This window comes from Dama dama, chromosome 14, assembly GCF_033118175.1.
Source record: "Dama dama isolate Ldn47 chromosome 14, ASM3311817v1, whole genome shotgun sequence".
NCBI classification, from domain to species: domain Eukaryota; kingdom Metazoa; phylum Chordata; class Mammalia; order Artiodactyla; family Cervidae; genus Dama; species Dama dama.
Window position 1 is genome coordinate 2,923,359 of NC_083694.1, and position 20,568 is coordinate 2,943,926.

The window sequence follows — 20,568 nt, forward strand, 5'->3', positions numbered from 1 at the left end:
GCTGGGACCTGCCGCTGCCCAAACCGGGTCCCTCAGAAAAGACAGAGACCAATGAAACATAGAAGGCTTTAATTTCATCACCATAAACATTATACTCTGATTGCTCACATACAGCATAAAATATTTACTCCGCTAAATAAATAAGACGTGACATTATTACAAACGGCACTTAAACCCCCAGAGAGATAAGACCTCCTTAGCCCAGGCAGGGGGTGCTCCTGAGTTTCTGTGCTAGAGTCCTCAAGCACAGATATGCCCTGGGGGCTGAGACGGGTCAAGGCGCAAGGAGCCACACTCTGTGCTTCTGGTCCCAAAACAGCCCCAAGGATGGGGCTGTGGAGCGGCGGGGAAAGATGGGCTTGGGCAGCCCAGGCCTAGAGGGGGTGGGGGGTTTGGGGGCTGGAAGGGTCATGGGGTGCGGGGTGCTAGGGAGGCGGCTGAGACCTGGAGCGCCACCCTTCACATTCCCCAGCCCTCCCCACTTCGGGTACCAGGAGCTGGGGTTATCAGTTGGGATGAGGAGAGCTTGCAAGCTCAGGATTAGGCAGTTTGGGGGCCAGACCAATCCCTCCAGGAGAAGGAGATTCTGGCAACCCTCAGCCCAATAACCAACCATCTCAGGGGACCTAGTCGCCGAGGATCTCATCCTACCCAACCCCTAGACACCTTGATTCCCCTTCTACTTAAATAAATAAGTTAAATATTTAAAAACTGGGGTCCCTGTGATGGCACCACAGGGGCCAACAAGCAAAGTCCTAATAAAATGTAGGGGACGGAGAATAGCAGAAGGGGTGCTGGAGGGCAGGGCAGCTTGCCTTCGCCCCTCAGGATTGTGCTCCCCCAAGTCCTTTTCATACCTGCAAATCCTGCAGTCTCACAGTAGAAACACCCGTGCAGGAGCGACAATGGGAGAGCCTACTGGATAAAGGCCCTTGGTGCCAGAACAGGTGGCTGCATTTACTCAAATTTGGGATTTACCCCAGTCCCTTCACTGGGTGCATCTTGACCAGGACACTAGCTGTCCATCCTGAGCCTGGGTGATCCCCCGGCAGAGTCCTGCATTCCAGTGCATGGACTTACTTAAATGCCCTGCCCGTCTCCCCTTAAAGAAGTCCAGACTGAAGCCCTCTGAAGAGTTACCAAGCCAGCCGGCCCTCAAGATTTGCTTAGAGCTGGGAGGGAAGAAGCACCTCGCTGCCACCGGGAGGCAGCGGAGAGCCACACCAACCACTTTGGCAGCAGTAGAAAGGGCAAGGCCAGCCCCGACCCCAAGAGGTTGGGCAGGGAGAGCCGGGACCGGGGAGGCAGGCCCTCCGCCCTCCGTGCCTGGCAAGTACCCTACACAGAGTATTTGGCCAAGTCATTCTTGTCAAATACTACCTGCGTGACAAAGTAAATGGCAACCAGACCCAGGCCTGCCGCCGAGACCATGTAGGCAGTGACGGACTGGCTGAGCTGAACGATGAAGCCCATGAACAGAGACGGGGCCACCTGAGACAGCAGGAAGGCGCTGTCCAGGATGGCCAGGTCCAGGCAGATGCCGCGGCCCGGGACTGCCCTGGCCTCCTGCGGCTCAGCCACCACGGCGCGCACGGAGCTGTCGCAGGCGGAGGCCCCGCAGAGAGCGGGCGGGGCTGCCAGCAGGCCGCCAGGTCCCCCGTGTCCGTGCGGGAAGGGCGCCGCGGCCTTGGGGCCCGGCAGGAAGCTGGTCATCACGCCGTCCTCGCCGGCACCGCCTCCGTCGTCTCCCCGGTACTTGGGCAGGAAAACCTGGGGGAGGGGGGGACACACCGGGACAGGTCAGCACCCAGACACGAGGTCCCCCAGCCGCGAGAACTCGGCCCTGGGGCCGAGAGGAAGCCAGGCATTGGGTCTCAATGAAAATCGGAAGCAGGGCAGAAAACTGGGCAGACCCCTGCGTGGTCTGCGTCTCCGGTGAGGAGTCTTCTCGGGAGTGGGGGCCGGGAGCCCAGAAGGGGACCCCTGAAACCACATGTTGAAGTCCAATCAGCATGACAGACGAACTCAGTACTGCCAGTTCGGAAGAGAACAGAGCCCCAAGGTAAAAGGAAAGACAGCAGAAGGAAGACAGGCGGGCAGGGAGACACGGGGCGGAGGAACACAGATGAGGGCCCCGCCGCCCCGAACCGCACACTCTCTCCCAGCCTCCTCCCGGCCCCCGCCACCTGCCACTGGAAACCCGTCGACCCCCAAACAGAGATGCGCGCAAGGCGGTGCTCAGGCCCAGGCTGCAGCGGCTGCCCTACTGTGAGGTCTGTGGCCCCAGCCCGGGGCAGGCAGGGTCCTCAGACTCAGCCTGAAGAGGCGAGGAGCGCCCACCGCGGCTCGCACGGCCGGCTGCGCTCCTGTGGGAGCCGTCCTGTCCGTCTCACCATCTGCGGGGACGAGCACGGCCTGCTCCTGCCCTGCCCGCGACGCCCCAGAGCCTCCCATCTGAAGACAAGGCCCGTCTGACCGCTGACCCCAGGCCCATGCGTGCCTGGAACACCGAGTTCTCAGGGTCGGCTGCATCAGAGCCGGGAGCCCGCAGCTGAGCTAGAGCCAAGGCTCGTGTGAGGCCAGGAGGCGGAGGAGGCGGGCAGGCAGCACGGGGCCAACTGTGCCCGGGACCCCGCCCCGGTCGGCTGCCCTACCCTGGGGACAGATGTGCTCCCCAGTCGAGGGGAAGACCAACGCCAGCACAATCCCTGGCACGTGCCCAAGCCTGGCCTCGGGACACCAGCCTGAGCCCCCAGTCAGCGCGGGAGAGACTGGAGTATGATAAAGGTCATCAGCCCGCCCACAGGGGCCGCAGGGGTCAGGTTCCCCCACCCAACGCCCACCTCTGCTGCTACCAGTTCGGTTAACACGCCCCCCAGCTAGGTGTTTCTCTGCCACCTCGCTCCTGTCCTGCAAGGGGCAGAACATGTCTCCGCTACAGTCTGGAAGCCCTATGAAGGCAGGCTGAGTCTCTTTTTTCTTGGGACACCTCTGGACAGAACTCTGCAACAGGGCTGCAGCCCAGTGAGGCTGGTGGAGGCAACAAAGGTGACCACAGTCTGGGTCAGAAGGTTCCCACAGGAGGAGGCCCCTGGAGAGACTGCTTAGAAGGGGGCTAAGCAGGAAGGAGGCCCCCAACTTACACAGCACCCAGGCCAGCAGCGGCAGGGGCTTCAGGATCCGAGATCTGCTGTGGGGGCGGGGGAAGGGGACCAGGCAAAGGAGGGAGGCAGGAGAAGAGACTAGAGACAGAAAAGGAAGATAAACTGAAAGAGGGGAGGGAGGAGTCCGGAGCCTTCCCCGTCTGAGACGAGAGCAAGGTCAGTCACCAGGTCCCTCCCTGAACAAGGCCCACACCAGGCCTTTCCCACTCACAGGCTGTGAAAACTAGATGCCCCAGAGGTCATCTGATCCAGCCCCCTGCTTCTGCACAGAACACCGCAGCCCAGACTGAGGACTTCAGCTAGCCTGCTTCTTCAGGATTTCCAGAGGATTTCACATTTCCTGCAATCATCCACTTTAAAGGCTTTATAATCCTGACATCAGGAAGTCATTCCCAGAATCTAATCTACACCCTCCTTCCGCAGCCCAAGTCTCTGGCCCTGGGACCACAACAGGCTTCCTCTCCCGTCAAAGAATTCCTCCTCCAGCTTCTCTGGCCAGACCCTGGCCCTGGCCCGGTCGGCCACCCCTCCCCGCCCCCGGCTCCGCTGAGTACCTGCTTCTCGCGGTGGTAGAGGGAGGCGAGCGTGTAGGGCAGGATCTGCAGGGCAGAGAAGGTGACGCCGGTGAGGGCAGCCGAGGCAGTCACCACCGCCAGGCTGCGGGACAGGCACGTGGCGCCGGCCGCCACGGGGAAGGCCACCACGCTGGCCAGGTAGACCGCCCGGGTGCCGAACCGCTGCACCAGCCGGTCCATGACCAGGGAGAAGAGCAGGGAGATGGCACACTGCAGGAACAGCCCCAGGCTGCCCATCCGGACGCCTGGGGGTGGAGGGGGAGAGGCCATGAGACGGGGTGGGGCGAGAGCACTCGGAACCAGGAGCACCGCCGCCTGAGCCCAAGACCCGATATTGCCAAACCCGCGCCCAGCATCCCGCACCCACCCCGAGCAGCGGGAGTCCAGGGTAGGGAAAGTGATCACAGCCGCTGGCCAAGGGCCGAGGAAGACGCTGTAAGGGCTCGGAGCGCTCAGCTTCCTGGAGGGGGCCCAGACAGCCCGCCAGAGGCTCCAAAGGAAGAGTTTGGGACGCCTGAGCTGGAAGAGGCTGGCCGCGGCAGCGGCGGAGCAGAGGGCACACAGAACATGGGGCCAGGCAGACCTCGGCCCGGCCTCCGGACCTGAAATAAGCTCAGCCTCTCCTTCCACCAGGTTGGGGCAATGACTGACCAAAACTTTACAAACAGCCTGAGGCTCCACTGAGGTTGCAGCCAACCTGCCGCTCTTCTCCTGAGCAACTGCACACACAGCCTGCACACTGGCCCATTTGCCAGATGGGGAAATCGGGGCCCAGATGCGCAGGCTGTGGGTGTCTCCCCACGCCCGAACACCCAGGAGGGCAGCTCCCACAGCAGCCCCCCGGGCACAGCCACGGCCTTACCTTCGTCATAGTGTCTGCGGGCCTCCGTGCCTGGCTCGGCCCCGGGCACGCCCTGGTACAGCCCCTCGCCCACAAAGTCCGTGTAAAATAACGTGAACGTCATGAACGCCATCCAGCTGCACAGCTCCGCCATGAAGAGCCGGCGCAGGGCGCGGGGCATGCGGCAACAGAGCCGGCGCAGCCGAGGACAGAGGGTGCCCAGGCTCCGCAGGGCCAGGCGGGCGCGGCACGGGCAGCAGGGCGGCACCGAGGGGGCGGAGAGCCCTTCCACAGGCTCGGTGGGGCCCAGGGCCGCCTCCTCGGCCACAAACGCTGTGGCCGCCACGCAGGTGAGGAAGATGAGCGCGAGCAGGCCAAAGAGGCACTCCTCCTGGGTGCCCAGGTAGGGCGCCAGGGCGCTGGCGTCCCAGTCGATGGCGGGCAGGAGGTAGCCCAGGCAGCCGCCCAGGCCGATCATGAAGGCGTAGACAGAGAAGGCCTGGCGACAGTGGTCTGGGTCCCGGAAGAGGTCGGAGAGCAGGGCCTCCAGGGGCGTGAAGCACAGCTGCCCGCAGTAGGCCAGCAGCCCCACGCCCAGGATCAGCAGCGCCAGCTCCAGCGGCCTGGTGTCCGGGCACAGCAGCCCTGCCAGCCGGCTGGCCCTCGGGATGAGGAAGAGGCTCAGCAGGACGCCCAGGGACAGGGCCCAGATGAAGGGCCTCCGGCGGCCGTAGCGCCCACGCCAGTGGTCACTGGCTGAGCCAAGCAGCGGGACCGAGACCAGACCCAGCACGGGACCAATGCCTGCAAGGAAGGCGAGGAGTGTGAGCAGAGGGCCGGGGCTCAGATGGGGCCCATCCTCCTCGAGGAGGGACGCGGTGACCACATCCCATGCCAGGCCCGCTCTGTACTGGTGCTGTGCTGACCACTTCACAGGACCCTGATGCACTCCTCACAACTGGGATCACTAACGCCCCATGTTAAGACGGGGAAACTGAGGCATGAAGCAGCCGGTCAGTGATAAGCTGCATGGGCACGGAGCCAGGGAGGGCGGGAGGCAGGGTTTCAACAGGCAGGCTGACCCTGACCCTGTCATCCTGACAGACCCCTCTTCCTGGGAGTGAGGAAAGTGACCGTTTGCTTGGTCACCACCAAATGATGGTGACCATTTGCCTTCTGTGGCTTTCGAAGAATTCGTCTCCAGTCAGGAGCCCAGCCCCTGCCCTGGGGGCCAGAAAGAGCCCTTGCGGCGGAGCGGGGGGATCCCCAACCCAGCTTATCAGTATCGAAGTTAGCAGCACAGCCGGGCTAAATCACCTAACCTCTCATTAGCCTCCACCATCTTCTCTGTGAAATGGGTAACCTCAAAGCGTTACTGCAGGAGTTGGATGAGGCCACAGGTTTGAACTGCAAAGGGCACTTTCTCCATGTCTCCCGGGGCTGTACGGGTGTAGGGGCCTGGGACACAGAGGTAACCAGGGAACGGCCCTGTCCTCCTCTCTCTCTTGGAGCCCTCGGCGCAGGGTCAGCCCACTGCTCAGCAGCACTGACCCCCTGGTTCAGGGGCAGCAGGCGCCTTCTGAGCAGAGGCACTGGTGCCTTCCTTCCCCGGGAGGTCTCTGGAGCAGGAGGGGACGAGGACACGGTGACTCACCCAGCACCATGGTCATGAACTTCTCCTCCACCCCCACTTCCAGCAGCAGGGGCGGCACGTAGGTGATGCCTGCCGCCAGGCACACCTCCAGGCCGAAGGTCAGCAGGTTGACCAGCAGGAGCTGGGCCTTCCGATGCCGCAGCAGGCGGCTTGCCCACAGCCTCTGGAGCATGCCGGACCAGGCGGGTGGGGCTCCGGCCCGTTCACGCACTCCAGAACGGCTCCGTCTCTGCCCCGCTGCGGACGCTGAGGCCTCTCCTCCTGGCTGCCACCGACCGCCGAGGACTCAGCCGGAAACCCACTTCTGCGGGCCCTCTCTGCAGGTCTGGTTTCTCAGCCATGCTAACCGCCTATCATCGTGGGGGGCCTCAGCGGGCACAGATGTCAACGCTCAGATCCTAAAAGGGCAGGGACAGTCACACACAGAGCAGTAAGTTCCAGGAACCCAAGCTCGGGACTCGCTCTGAACTCTGAATCTGGCTCCCCCCGGGCTGGTGGCATGGCCCTGCCACCCAGGAGCCACCCCTTGCCGTGCAGGCAGGAAGTGCATGTTCATATTAGCCTAAGGTTGACCTAATTAATAAGGTAAACATGGTTTTTAAACCTCAGTACACTCCAGAGGCTACTAGATGTTAGTAATTCTCTGTTTTGAAATACCTTTGCAACTGCCCTTGTTTCCTAGTATAGAAGGGAGGGGGAAAAAAAGTCAAACCAGCTGAATTCCCAGTTCCCTGGGCACTGCAATCAAGGGGCCCCTGGAGACCCTCTGCGAGGCCCGGTTTGTTTTTCTCTCTCCACTTCCCAAAGCTGGGCTGTTCAATTCCCCTTTGTTAAGAGTCACACTTCCTATTTCACATTGCCTGGCCACAAGCCAAGGTGCACCAAGCTGCCACCCCAAGGAGGAGGACAAGGGGAATAGAAAAGGCTGTGGCTTCTTGGGTTGGGTTTGAGCCTGTCATTGAAACCATATGAAAAGCACTCGCCTGGAAGAACCTCAGCCTGAAAGCCCCTCCTGAGTTCCTCTCCACGCTCAGAGGCCACGGGGAAGAAGCATCCCACGTGAGCTGCCCAACTATCCAGGGACCGGCGGCTGGTCCCAGGTCTCAGCCTCGCCACCTGGCAGCCGCTGTGATGATGCTAGTGACCCCGGGGTGGCTCCGCTCTTGGCCCAGAAATCCCCACAGCCCTTCCCGTCGGGCCTTCTGCTCAGCGATCCCAGCAGGGAAGCACCCACCCTGGTCTCCAACCCCTCGGGCAGTGGGCCTCTAGGTCTTGCTTCCTGACCACGGCACCCCCTGCAGTCCACTCTGTTTACAAGTGACCACAAGAGAGGGAAAACCAAGTCAGCTGCGCAGAGAAGGCAGAGGGGGGCCCAGTCCCCTCACCTGTCGTCCCACGGTGGGTGGACGGGGGGGACAGAGCCTCACGCCCTGCTGTGCAAGGTCCCCGCCGAGAGCCTGGCTCCAGCCCGCCCCACCCGAGAGCACTCCCGGAGCACCCTCAGCCCTCGGAGCCCTATTCCCATCTCAACATCTCCTAACTTGGTGCTTCTGCTTCCTTATCTAACATCTCGAGGCCCCACAGGGCCTGTGCCTTACAAAGCATGTTATAGGTGCTGTCTGCGCTGCACCACAGAGAAATCAGACGCCGTCAGTCCTGGCTAAGAAGTGTCCATCCCGTCACTGCCTGCTGGGGTTGTGCAGCTTGTAGCCCAGGAAGAAAGGGACTTCACACAAGGCTGGACAACCAGCAGCCTCCCCCTCCAAGATCCACCCAGACCCAGACCATCAGAGAGCCACGGACTGCCACGGGGTGGCATGGGAGACGCGTAAAACACTGCCCCGCGTGGTCGTGAAAGCGGGCTGGGGGACCGGATAACACCCTTAGCTGGGGTGCTTCCCTGCACTGCCATGGCAACCCCAGGAGAGCAGGGGCAGTGCTGTCTGACCTGCAGGGAAGAGTTTGGGTCTAAAGGCTTCCAGCCCCTTCCATTCCCCACCCTGGGGACTCCCCTGCCCTGGGCTTTAAGGGACCAGGTCCTCCCTGGGCAAACAGAGACTTTATCAGACCCAGCCTTGCCCACATCCGGCACCCATGCCCAAACCCTGGTTTGCCCCGATTGTTTAGAATAAATTGCAGCTCTCCAGCACCATCAAGCACCCCCCCCCACACCTCCCTCCCTCCCTTCGGTCCAGCTCCCCACAGCCAGGACTGAGGAGGACGAAATCCTTCCCATGCCCAGCTCCTCTCTGCACCCTCCAGAGGCGCTGTACCCAGGACCAGGGCCTGGGCCAGCTGAGGGATCCCTGGAGGAGGTGGGCGGGCCCGGCCTGCTCTGCACAGCCCTGCTCTCAGGGTGCTGAGCCCGGCCTCCCTCCCTCCTGCCACCCCAGACTCTCCCCAGCCCGGAACTGCCCGAGAGACGCCCAGCCCATGAGAACACCCTCCCTTCCAAAGCCCCCCTTTCTTTCCCTTACCGTTCCACAGTGCCCCGGCCTCCCCTGTTTCGCCCCACCCCAGCCCTCAGGAGGAGGAAACAAGAGGAGGACCCCCACAGCACCAACTCAAGTCACCAGTGGTCCTTCCAGGGCCTTCTAGACACAGAGGAGCCCAGGGCCCAGGCTCGGACAGACAAGGGACCAGGAAGCGGTCTGTCCCCACCTTCCTGCCTCCCACTCCCATCTGCATCCCAGGGAACACCTCTCCCTAAAGCTTGAAGCTGACAACTCCCGCTGAGTCCCCCTGCTTTCAGAGCCCCCTGCATCCTCAGGGACACAGGCAGGGCAGCAGCATCCACTCCGCGCCTCCACCCTCCAGCCCTAGAGATGCTTCAGACTCAGATCCTCCTCCCCACGGCTCCTGGAGCCCAACCAGAGGGGCTCACCTGGTGGAGAGGGGGCGGGAAGATGAGGGAAAGGGGGCTGACCCTGTGGACAGGAACGGAAGACCTCTAGGAGGGCAAGTCCCTCTCGAGGTCCAACTATCTCCCCCTCTCCTTCCAGATCCCGGATGATGGGACAGCAAGGAAGCTGAAGGAACCCCAAGACTTCTGGAAAGCCTTAGGGAGCCCTGCCCCGGGCCATCTTCCCTCCCCTCTGGGGGAGCAGAGCTCAAGCCCAGAGAGACGGAGGGTGAACCTGCATTCTACCTGCCCAGCTCCAGATACCCAAAAACTCCGGGTGCAACACCCCCAGAGCGGACTATAGGCTCCGCTGCAGCTTTCCAGCACTCACCGCAGCATGAGAAGGGGCTGGGAAACGTTTATCTAAAGAGTAACTCACTGACACCAGCCCGGGGTGGGGGGTGGAAAGGACGGGCAGGACCTAAGTGCTGCCCCCACGCCCAGACGCCCCAAGGAGACACCAGCCCAACCCCCAGAGGGCGGCTCCTGAGGGCTCAGCCAGGGCTGCTGAGCGGAGGGCAGACGCTCCAGGGCTGGAGGGGGCCCGGTCCCCCTCGCCCCATCTCAGGTCAGACCGCAGCAGGGAGTACGGGAAGTGCAACTGAGCAACAGGAGCGAGCCTTGGCCTGAACATTTTCTCCAAACTCAGAGGGCTGGAGGAGGCCGGGCAAAGGCCCCTGCAGGAAGGGAGTGTCGAGGGACGCATAAAGAGGCCTTTGAGGCCGTTCAAAGGGGCTCCTGCCACCCCTCCGGCGAGGTGGGGCTGGGGTAGCAGGCGGCCCCTGCAGACGACAGAGGCCGAGGGAGCAGGCTGGGGGCAGCTCTGTGGCCTCTTTATGCGGGCGCAAGCCCCCACACCCGCCCAGGCATCAAAGGGCCCCAGCCCCGGCCTGACCCCAGAGCCCCGCGCCCCGCGCCCTCCCTGCAGGCTCACACAGGCCACGGTCTTTCTCAGGAGGCCAGGGAGCCCCTCCCCGCAGAGAAGGAAACAGGGAGGGGTAGGCCCCTCGAGGAACACTGACTCAGGGGCAGAAAGGGGTGGGGTCACTCCGGGCCAAGCTCCCCAAGACCCCCAGCCCAGGCTGGGGCTGCAGGTGCGGAGGACCCCACAGGTAGCGCCCCGAGGCTGCACGGGACAGGGGACCCTGGTTTCCTCCACACCAGCCTAGACCCCAGAGCCGCACCCCAAAGTTGCCATCTCTCAGATCCTCTAGGGTCGGGGGCAGAGAATAGCTCTGGAAGTTCACCAAAACCTCCTTGGCGGGGGGCGGAGGGGGGGGCTACCCAGCCCCTTGCCTGAGTCCCACGGGGCCAGTGTCCTTGGTCCTACCTCATAACACCTAGCCCCCTGCACCCCCAAAATGAGCTCTGTTCTTGCAGCAGCTCCACAGGAGCCTTAGGACACCCCAGAAAGCTTGTGCTGGCCAGACAGGTGATGGGAGATGAACACGCCTGTGAGGTGGCAAGCTCTCCACCATGACAGACCCCCCTGCCTGGGCCACTGGGCTGTGGGAATTCTGCCTGCCTGGGCCAGGGAGAAGGGGACGCCTGACAAGGCTCCATGCAGCTCCCACGCCTTCCAGCCCACGTTCAGCCTGCGTTCTCCGGACTCAAGTGTACTTCCAAGGAAGCAAGGGTCTGCTCCCCCACCCCCGCCCGACCACCGGCAACAGCGATCTGCATAAGAAGCCAAGGCCCACGACTCCCCAGGCTCCCTAAGGCGTGCGGGAGCCCCACTCGGAATGCAGCCGGAGAGCGGGAGGCCCGGGGCTGCGGCAGAGAGAAGGCCCTCCCCCACCAGCCTGCAGCCCAGCCCTGGCCTCCCCCGGGCCCAGGGCCGGGGATTTAGCATCCGCCCTGCTGCGCCGCCTTTTCTTCGCTCGGACGGGAAGCCTTCTGCTTAGCAGCTTGTCAGAGCGAGCGCGGGGCTGCGGGCCGGGACACAAAGGGGGATTAGGGAGAGACCTCTCGGCCGCAGAGTAATCCGTCAAACTCCCCCTGGCTGCCGCCCCGGCCCTGCCCGCTCGGGCCCCTTCCAGCTGCTGAGGCCCCCGCCCCGCCCCTGGGCGGCAGAGAGACCCCCAGTCCCCGGGCGGGGGGGCGGCCGCAGACACTGGGAAAAGGGCAGCGGCTCCCTCCCCCCATCCCCCCGACGTGTGAAAACCCAACAGGTGGCAGCCCGGCGGAGGGAAGCCGCTTTTGTTGCGCGTCTGAGAGCCCCTGCCCGGCTCTGAGACACACAAGTGCGGGGGAGGCCGGGGGAGGGGAGGGGAAGGGACCCGGGGCCCAGAGCCCGCCCACCTCCCCCGGCCAACGCAGCCACGCGGCGGCGGGCCGGCGACCCTCACCTGGGCCCCTCTAAGCCGAGCACGCCTCCCAGAGTCACCTGGCAACCCCATGGGGGCGGGCAAAACGGACACACACCTAACGCCAGGCGCCGGGGCCTGCGGATCAGACGCCCCTCCTGCAAACTGCAGTGACCCAAGGTCCCCCGGGACCACCTTGACCAAGCGCCCCCCGCACCGAGACAGTCCATCTCCGTCAGCTGGCAGCTCTCTGAATCCAGACATCCCCAAACCCAGTGGGTTCTCCAGGGTGGCCAAGGTTTGACTGTCAGCCTGACATGGGATCGCCTGCCAACTCCGCACCTCACTATAACTATGGGACCTTGTCCACTGACCTCCCTAAGCCCCAGTTTCCTCATCTGCAATGACCAACAGCAGCTAACACTGTGGTCTGCTACATGCCAGGGACCCTTCCAAGCGTTTGAGTCTTCCAAATGGCTTGATGAGAGGGTACCCATTTGACAGGCGAGGAAACTTAGAGGAATACCACCGTCAGAGGGGTGTGAGAGCTCGGACGTGCAGGCTCCTGCAGCACCGGGCTTCCTTGCGGAGAAACATGGGAGGGGGCCTCCCATTCCCAACAGGAGCAGCAGAGGTCGCAAGGGGACCAACTCTGCCTCTCCGCTTGGCTTCCAGCCTCACCCACGCGGCTCCTGCCGGGGCCCCCAAAGGCAAAAAGAATGCCAAGAATGTAAATGCATCCCCAGGTGCTGGCCCCAGCAGGTGAGGAGAGGTCACTGGGCAGACACGCCTGGTGCTGGAGGCTGCGAAGGGACATGGAGGCTGGGGTAAACATTTCCAGTTAGGGGACAGTGAGCCACAGAGAATAATCACAGTGGCCGACACTTGCTCACGGTCCAGGAGGTGTCTGCATGTACCGGATGTCCCTTCTCCATTCATACCATTTGCACAATCCCACAAAGTATTTAACATTCCTATTTCACAAGGATGAAAGGGGAGTTTCAGAGAAATAGGTTAACATGCCTAAGGCTGCACAGGTAAAAAACGGTTGACTGGAAAGTTCAAACCATTCTTGCATTCTAGAAAGTGCTTGGAACTAGGAGCCTGGACAGTGTAGCTCAGTTGCAGCAACTTTTCCAGCTGTGTAGCCTGAACTACCTCTCTGGGACTGTTTCCACACTGTAAAATGAGTGCTAGTCTAGATGCTGTCTGAAGTTCTTTACAACTGTACGGCTATGTGATCTCACACCTGCCCCCTGGCCCCAGGTGGGGTGCTCACCGGGGAGAGGTGCCCACCGACAATGCCGCATGGCACTGGTGGGGGAGTCCTAGCCCTCCACCAACGAGAGCCAAGGGGAACCAGGCGGAAAAGGCTGCCCCAGCTACACTTACCCCATCCTTTACCTGCCTACATACTGCTCAAGTACAACAGAGCGCCAAGGGTCAGCGGTCACCTGAAACTGATCCGAGCAACCAACCCGTCTGGGGGCAGAACTGACCTCTCCCCTCCTCCCTCCCAGAGCTGGACTCTGTTCCTGGCAGAGTAGCTAAATTCTTTCTCTACTTGGGCCACAATGAACACTTCCCTACAAGGCGGGGTAGTGGTGTGTGGGGGAGAGGAACACAGGAGAACGGGGAGCGAGGCACACTCAGGCCGCTGGGGAGTCCCCTCCCCCTGCTCCCTACAGCCCCTGCAAAGCGAAACCTGACCAGCCTCCCTCCAGCGCACTTGCACTCTGCCAGCCAGCCGGACCAGGCGGCTCTCCCCAGCCATACACATCCTTGTCACCACCCTCCCACCCCCTACCGAGCTTGACCTCCCTCAGAAGGTGACAGATACAGGAAAGAGACCAGGGCACAGAGGTCTGGGCAGACCTACTAAGGAGCAGAGAGCCCTGGGCCCTGGAGTTAGACCATGGTGCTGGGTCCCATCCCTCGGATCTCAAATTCAATGGTCTCTGAGGCCCTTTCAGCCCTGATGTTGAAGCTGAAGCTCCAATACTTTGGCCAGCTGATGCGAAGAGCTGACTCATTTGACAACACCCTGATGCTGGCAAAGATTGAGGGCAGGAGGAGAAGGGGACAACAGAGGATGAGATGGTTGGATGGCATCACCGACTCAATGGACATGGGTTTGGGTAAACTCCAGGAGTTGGTGATGGACAGGGAGGCCTGGTGTGCTGTGGTTCATGGGGTCACAAAGAGTCAGACATGACTGAGCAACTGAACTGAACGGAACTGGTCCTAGGGTCTGTGACCAGCCCCATTTACCAGAGGGGGCTCTGGGCTGGACTCAGCCCTAGGGATGTGTTCTTCAAAACAGTCCCCTTAGCAGTGAGCAGGGTTGAGGGGATCCAAGAAAGAGGTGGTTTTTCTGTTGCTGCTAAAGAGCCCAAGTTTGCCCACCCCTGAAGAGAGTGTGCCTCCATGCATTACAACCTCACCTCCCCCAGAGCAATGTCAGTGAGACTAAAGCCTGCCCACCCACCACCACCGAGCTCCCCCTGTGCAAGCCCCGCTGTGAAGGGGCTGGGGGTTGGGAAATAACCCACCGCAGGCAGAGCACCCTGAGGTGGGGCAGGCGTGCACGCTCCGTGCTCTCCAGGGTTCCTGGAGGAGGCTGAGCCGTGACAGTCAGCAGGCAGGAACTATGCACAAAAATGTAGTGTCCACAGAACACCACTGCGGGAGCCTGGGGTTTCTATATGCACCCGCCTCTCCTTTTAGCCCCTTCCCAGTCAGGTGTGGCGGGAAGAACACCAGGCCCCAGATCACCGGATGTGGGATATTCATCAGCACTGGGCCTGTTTTTATTTTCAAAGCAGCCATCATGTTCCAGTCACCTCCCCTGGCCCTCCCCTCCCTTTCACCTAAATCTTATCCAGCAAAAGTCCCCACGTCCCCCAGGACTACCTGAACCTCCAGCTGCCAAGGACCCCTTTCCCCCAAACCCTGACGACACACACTGGACACTGAGTGATGGACATGGTCCTCCTGGTCCCTGGCTTGTAGTCGTTCCCTGTCTCCCACCCCACTAGCCCTTCAGCTCCTAGAAACCAAGCAGCCTAGCCCCTGCTCAGGCCCTGTCAAGGAAGGTGCTCAACCAAGGGCCTTAAAGGTGAGGCTGATTCAGGATTCCTGTCTGATGGGATCCAACCAGCGTGTCCAGGTACACTGAAGGTGCTCGGCTCTAAGCCACAGGAGCCAGGAGCAGGAATCTAGATTGCCACACTCCCAGGGATGGGTCAGGCACTCCCAGCTTGAACACTATTTGCTAACTCAAAGTATGCTTGGGCGAGGGGGGGTGGGCATAACAAAGCACTGGGGAATGAGGGCTGTCTCCAGCTGACTGCTCCTGGGGACATCCTCTCTGCCTAGACTTTCCTCTGGCCTGAATCTGATGACTGAAGGACTGCAGGCTATGAGACCAGAGGCTGGTCTCCAAACTCCATTCCAGCTGGTTCATCCCAGCTTCCTAGACAGAATGACCTCCGGAATTAACAAACAAGGAAAAACCAACAAACATACCAAGCACCTGGTCTGTGCTGGCTCCTTGCTAAATATCATGGTCTCATTTAATCCTTACCATAACCTTGTAAGGTGGATACGATCATCTGCATTTATTACAGACACAGAAACCAAAGCCAACAGGTGAGGTAGGCTTGTCGCCAACATCAGAAACAAGAAGGCCCACAAGTCGTTCAGGGTCAGTGGCAAAATGTGGACTTCTTCCCGTGGGGGAGGGAACACAGACCATGTAGCAAAAAAAGGCTCACACAGGAAGTTCTGGTCAGCCATCAGGACCATCCCGGGATGGCGCTGTCACCAGCCCCTGCCCCCAGGCGGGGACGCTTAATACACTAGACAAAGCTGCATGCTCCAGCCCTGCTGCTGGGAGTCAAGTGGCATCAGCGTTCAAGGCACTGGGCCTGGTACCAACTGGTCCAGCCTCCACCCTTGCTATCCAGCAAACAGGGCCACAGACTGTTACACACAGAAAGCCAGGCTGGGTTTTCTTCCTGACACCAGAAAGCAAAGGGTTCCAAGCTCTGGGGCAGGAGGACAGAGCAGAACAGCAACTTCAGAACACTCCCGCCTCTCCCACAGTTTCTCTAAAAATCAGAACAAAAGAAGTCTTCTCTGCATAGAAGGCATTTAACCTTTCAGGCGCTGTACCTTCACCATTTCATGGCACTTTCTTCCGACTTGAGGAAATAGGCAGGGTAGGGGTTTCTGGACTGATTGAAAAACAAGCCATGCACAGCAGTGACAGGGAAGAGGCCAGGACATCAGTCCCGCTGTGTTCCTCACACCGGGCAAGTTCGACTGCAAGTGCCATTTACGGCTCACATACAGCTGTATGCGGTGTAATTCCCTTGCTAACAAACTTTGGTTCCTGAGCGTGAACCACAAGGACTGCCTCCATTGCTAAAAAACAATAGCAGCTGACATTACTTGCAGCGGCTGTGCTCAGAGCTTTACCTACATCATCCTCACAATACTGCGAGGCAGGTACTGCTTTCCTCATCTTACAGAGGAGGAAGCTGAGGCACAGAAATGTGAACTAATTTGTGCAAAAGGAAATGAGACTGGGACTTCCCTCGTGGCCCAGTGGCTAGGCTCTGCACTCCCAATACAGGAGGCCCAGGTTCGGTCCCTGGTCAGGGAACCAGAGTCCACAAGCCACAGCTAGAGATCCTGCATGCTGCAGCCAAGACCCGGTGCAGCTAAATAAGTAAAGGAAATGGAATTCAAATCCAGGCAACCGAGTGCTAGAGCCCAGTCTCTTAACTAGTCATATGGACTCCCCACAGTCCAGAAGGCCTTGATCCTAAAGAAACCAAGTCTACAGCAGAACCCAAGAACAGAGGCCCAGGGTGGGTGCTATTGTCCGCTAGGGAACACGTGTACATACAGTGGATATAGTTAATACCAGTTACCTGTAACTGGGCACTTGTTACCTATCAGGGCACACAGTCCAGTGCTCGGCATGCATGGCTTAATAAAGCCAGAGTGCTTTTTACATTTTAGATATAGGAGTTAGCGATGGACAGGGAGGCCTGGCATGCTGTGGTTCATGGGGTCACAAAGAGTCGGACACGACTGAGCGACTGAACTGAACTCATGTGTACAAATATTTATATTTGCTCCATTATTATTTAATAAATAACAAAGCTACAGAGTAGGAATTTTCATTATTACTGTCATCCCCATTTTGTAGCCAGGGATACTGAGACTTAAAAGATGTTATGTAACTTGCCCTTCATCCTGGAGCAGCCAGGATACAAACACCTGATAGTCTGGCTTGTTATCCATGATACTGTGTTTCAGGCTCCAGGAGTCCTGATGAGAGCTTAATCTGCCTTTCAGAGTCCTCGAGACGATCCCGCCTCTCTCCCTTTTCTCCCCAGAGCCCTGCCCAGGCTGAGAGAGAGGCCCCCACGCCATCCCTCCAGCACCCAGCGGCCTGGAGGTATCTCAGTGGCCACCGAGGATCACTGTGCAGCTCCTCATCCTCCTGCAGGACACCTTAGAGCCAGGAGGGATGCACTCCATCACTCCATGAGCAGACCGGAAACCTCCCACCCCAATAGCCTGCTCTAAATTGGGGCCTGAACGTCCACAGCTGTACTCACAGCTGTATTTTTACCTTCAGATTCATCCTGTGGACTCAAGTTCCATTTTTCTGAGCACTTTTAGTTAGAACAACAGAGTCCTGGTTTCGGACAAGCCTGGTGAGAGGAGATAAGGGAGGAATGGGAGGATGAGACCTGCATCTGTTGGCTGTGATCTCAAATAACTTTGCAATCTCACACTGGAAGAAGTTGCTCTATAGGGAAGGCTGGGGCAATCAGCAGCCTACATTTCCTGGCGCTGCCCTCCCCATCCCCACACGCCCACCTGCCGCCAGGCCTCCGCGCAGGGGCGTCCAACACCAAGCCTGCCCCACTCAGAAGTGCGCCCGGAAAGGCAGTCAGAAGCCGCCCAGGACCTCACCAAGCCCCCGAACAACGCTTTCGGGAGCCCAGCAAGGGTCACTGTAGGACTGCAGCCAGCTGCAGACGGCAGCTTCGCCGGGATGGGGTCTGTGTTGCAGCTGAAGAACAAGTCTGCACCAGGTACCGACTGGGGCCAAACCCTTCCGTACCCTCGAGTGTGGCCCCTGGGGGAAAAAGACAGGGAGGTGTGGCCCTGGGCGGTGGGGCGGGAAGCGGAGCAGGTCAAGAGTGCCGGTCAGGAAGGCAGACACCGATTCAGGGGTCAAGGGCAAGGTCAACGCACAGTGATGCAGCGCCGGGGACCACAGGGGACCAGGGGCAGGGCTGGTCCTCACCCACGGTACCCGCAGTTCCCTGGGGCCTTCCCGGGCAGGCCTGCCATGGGAGCCCGGAGCCCTGCGACACTGTGGCGGGTGTCCAAGGACCACCTCAGCACACCTGTTGGCTGATCTCAGGATCTTCAGCACCTTCGAACCTGGGAGGCGAAGATAAGGACGCCCTTTCTTTTTCCTCCTCTTCTGACGGATAACCGAGGCTCAGGACGGCGCGCACACTGCAGCCCAGCTCTCTGCCCGGAGCCAAGCCCCGAGACTGACGTGCGAAAGGGCTCAGCCCCCTTTCCCTTCCAAATAACCCCTCACTGCCCCCAGGCAAGCCGCCCGCGCCCGAGGACCCCGCGGCGTTCCGGCCGTCGACCCCTTCCTCGGCTCCCAGGTCCAGGACGCTCGCGCCCCGGTGACTCACCCTGCCCCTTTCCGGCGAGGCTGAGACAAGGGAAGAAAATAAACCAACTTTCCAAAGAAAACTCTGACGCGGGAGAAGGCCACCGGAGCGAGCGGCCGGTGCGCCCGCCGTCGGCCAGACCCGGGGCTCCGGGGAGGGGCCTCTCTCCGCCCGCCCCGCCGCCCAGCCGGCCGCGGACGCGGGGGACCCGGCGCCTCCAGCCCGGCCCGCCTCCGCGAGAGAGAAAGCGCGGCTCCGCGGGGGCCCCCGCAGCCCGCCCGCGGCAGGGCGAGGGGCGCGCCCGCGGAGCCTGCAGCCCGTCACACCCCCCGGGACTCGCGGGGCCAGCGCGCGGGCGCCGGACGTCCACCGCGCCGCCCCCTCCCCGGGGGCGCCACTCACGCGCCGCCGCGGAGCCCGGCCGCGCCGCGCCCCTCCCCGCGCCGGGACCCTTCCCCCGGAGCGGGGCGGGCGCGCCCCTACCTGGCCGAGGCGGGCGCCTGTCACCGAGGGCCGCCGCGCGCGGGCTCATCCCCTCGCCGTCCCCAGCGCGCCAGCCGGCGGCTTTTAAATCTCCAGGTTACTCGGCGGGGGGAGAGAGCATGCGCGCTGGGGCGGCCCGGAGGGGGCGGGGCGAGGCGGGCCGGAGGTGGGGGGCTGCGGGGAGGGGGCGGGGAGGGGGCGGGGTGGGGCCGGTACCCACCAGGGGAGGAAAGCGGGAGGTCTCCGAGCTGTCTTTGTAGCCGCGACCGCGACGGGCAGCCCCCGCGTGGCTCCCAGACTATCATTACCTAGGGCAGTGCGCCGCGCCCTCGCCCTCGCCCTCGCCACCAAAACATTTAGGTAGAACCTGCCCGGCTTCCCGGGGCGCCTCCGCTCCCCGCGGCCGGTCTGCAGCCATTACCCGTGAAAGCTATGCCGGCCAGTCCCGGGTCCCCCGGGCCGAGCCGCACCCCACCCACCCAGGACCAGCCTTTGCAAGAGATGTCGCATTCTCCCCAAGTTACTCTTCTTACTGTTTGCTGTTCTCGGAAGCAGAAAGAGCTTCCTGATGGCTCATTCAGTCCCTCTTCCTGAAGTTAAAAGATTTCAGATTTTTTTTTTCTGTTTTAGAGTGTGTATGGGGAAAGGGGGGAGGGCGGGGATAGGCTATGTTGACAGTAAAGTGTCCCCTATATCAGCTGTTGAGCAAGGTCCCAGAAGATGCCTGTTTCCAGGAAGACCTGTGCAGGTGGGAGAGAACTGGGGGCCCAGGCTGCCCAGGGGTGGGGGCCCCTTTGTGTCTTTCTTCCTCCATGGAGGGGAGAGCACTCCGATTTATGAGCATTGTTGGTTTGAATACTACAAAATCAGGGGGAAGATGCTTTTGAAGGGGAGGACCAACTATGGCTGTAGCCATGGACCCAGTACCAGGGCATAGGGCTCCAAGGTTGGCCCTGACATCACCCAGGTGTGATGTGGGAACAAGTCCCTCCCATATTCTGAGCCTGGGTAAGAAGGAGTTGGCCAGAGGGTCTCTAAAGGAACCTCTGATTGAAAGCAGAAAAGAATGGGAAGTCTCAAAGGGAGAGAGGAACAGTGGAGCCCTGGTGATGGTGGGGAGGAGAGTGGGCACAGGAGAGGGGAGAGGGAGAAAAAACAAGAATCTACTCAGTTTTCTGGATCACTGAATAAGTTGTTCTCTGGGCACACTTACCCCTCCCCCAGCCTCCCAGCAGGTGACCCTCCAGGGCCACAATCGCTTTCCAAAGCCTTTGACTCACCCATTTGTGGCCAGCAGAGAGATCTGGTGGAGTCCTGAGTCCCTGAGCTGGTGTCCGTCTTGCCCCAGAAAAGAGGGCAGCAGTCAGGAGGAATTCCAGGTCAGTTGGAAAATTACTGAGCCAGGAGAGCAGGGATGGTGGTATTTTCCAGGCTTGGGGGAGGAGCACTGGGGGTGCAAGGGGGAGCAGGAGCCCATCCTCCCCGCTGGCTGGCTGTTGCTGGGAGAGCCTGCGTGCCGCGTGCCCTGCCTTGAGCCCTGGCAGGAGGAAGGGGGAGGAGGGCTCAGGAGAGTGAGCTGACAGTGTCCTGTGAGATCCTGGGCCCCACCAGAGGGTCTGGCCACGTGGATGAGTGCTGGCTCACCCCTCTGCAATGCCGGTGACTCTTCTTTACCAAGCCAGGTGGGCGGACTCGCTAGGCCCCACCCAGCACAGGGGACTGGAGGACCCTCCACTGGCAAGATGCTCCCTCCCCTTTTTCTGCTGGTGTAGCCTCATATAATAACAGTCAACTTTTACTGACTGTGCCGGTCGCCCTTCTAAATGTATTTCACGTATAAACTCATCCATTCCCCATGATGACTCAAGACACGGGTACCATTTTCAGATGAACTGAGGCAATCACTCAGTCCCATTACTAC

At 60.9% G+C, this 20,568-nt stretch overlaps 2 protein-coding genes across 3 annotated transcripts; one reads left to right on the forward strand and one right to left on the reverse strand.

The window, feature by feature from the left end:
- Positions 1-52: 52 nt before the first annotated feature.
- On the reverse strand, positions 53-18,717 carry SLC45A3 (solute carrier family 45 member 3). Of its 2 annotated transcripts, none has more exons than XM_061159917.1 (5): positions 18,648-18,717; positions 6,235-6,632; positions 4,602-5,384; positions 3,719-3,984; positions 53-1,770 (listed from the first exon to the last, which is right to left on the reverse strand). In XM_061159917.1, the coding sequence occupies exons 2-5, from the start codon at positions 6,404-6,406 to the stop codon at positions 1,339-1,341; spliced, it is 1,653 nt and encodes a 550-aa protein (XP_061015900.1). In that variant the 5' UTR covers positions 6,407-6,632; positions 18,648-18,717; the 3' UTR covers positions 53-1,338. The 2 variants fall into 2 exon arrangements, with proteins under 2 accessions (XP_061015900.1, XP_061015901.1); XM_061159918.1 differs by lacking the exon at positions 18,648-18,717 and adding an exon at positions 18,186-18,282.
- LOC133069527 (basic proline-rich protein-like) lies at positions 6,405-18,959 on the forward strand. The gene is made up of 10 exons (XM_061161163.1): positions 6,405-6,557; positions 8,430-8,590; positions 12,118-12,204; positions 12,709-12,759; positions 14,170-14,222; positions 14,481-14,560; positions 17,354-17,561; positions 18,092-18,176; positions 18,304-18,813; positions 18,908-18,959. The coding sequence occupies exons 1-10, from the start codon at positions 6,405-6,407 to the stop codon at positions 18,957-18,959; spliced, it is 1,440 nt and encodes a 479-aa protein (XP_061017146.1).
- The last annotated feature ends 1,609 nt before the right edge of the window (positions 18,960-20,568 follow it).

Coding starts and splice junctions, on each gene's coding strand:
- LOC133069527 (XM_061161163.1), top strand. CDS start 6,405: ATGCCGGACCAGGCGGGTGGGGCTCCGGCCCGTTCACGCACTCCAGAA. Junction 6,558..8,429: donor TCTGCGGGCCCTCTCTGCAG/GTCTGGTTTCTC, acceptor CCTTCGGTCCAG/CTCCCCACAGCCAGGACTGA. Junction 18,177..18,303: donor TCCAGGACGCTCGCGCCCCG/GTGACTCACCCT, acceptor GCCGTCGGCCAG/ACCCGGGGCTCCGGGGAGGG.
- SLC45A3 (XM_061159917.1), bottom strand. CDS start 6,406: ATGCTCCAGAGGCTGTGGGCAAGCCGCCTGCTGCGGCATCGGAAGGCC. Junction 5,385..6,234: donor GTTCATGACCATGGTGCTGG/GTGAGTCACCGT, acceptor CCTTCCTTGCAG/GCATTGGTCCCGTGCTGGGT. Junction 1,771..3,718: donor TCTACCACCGCGAGAAGCAG/GTACTCAGCGGA, acceptor CCCCTCCCCCAG/GTTTTCCTGCCCAAGTACCG.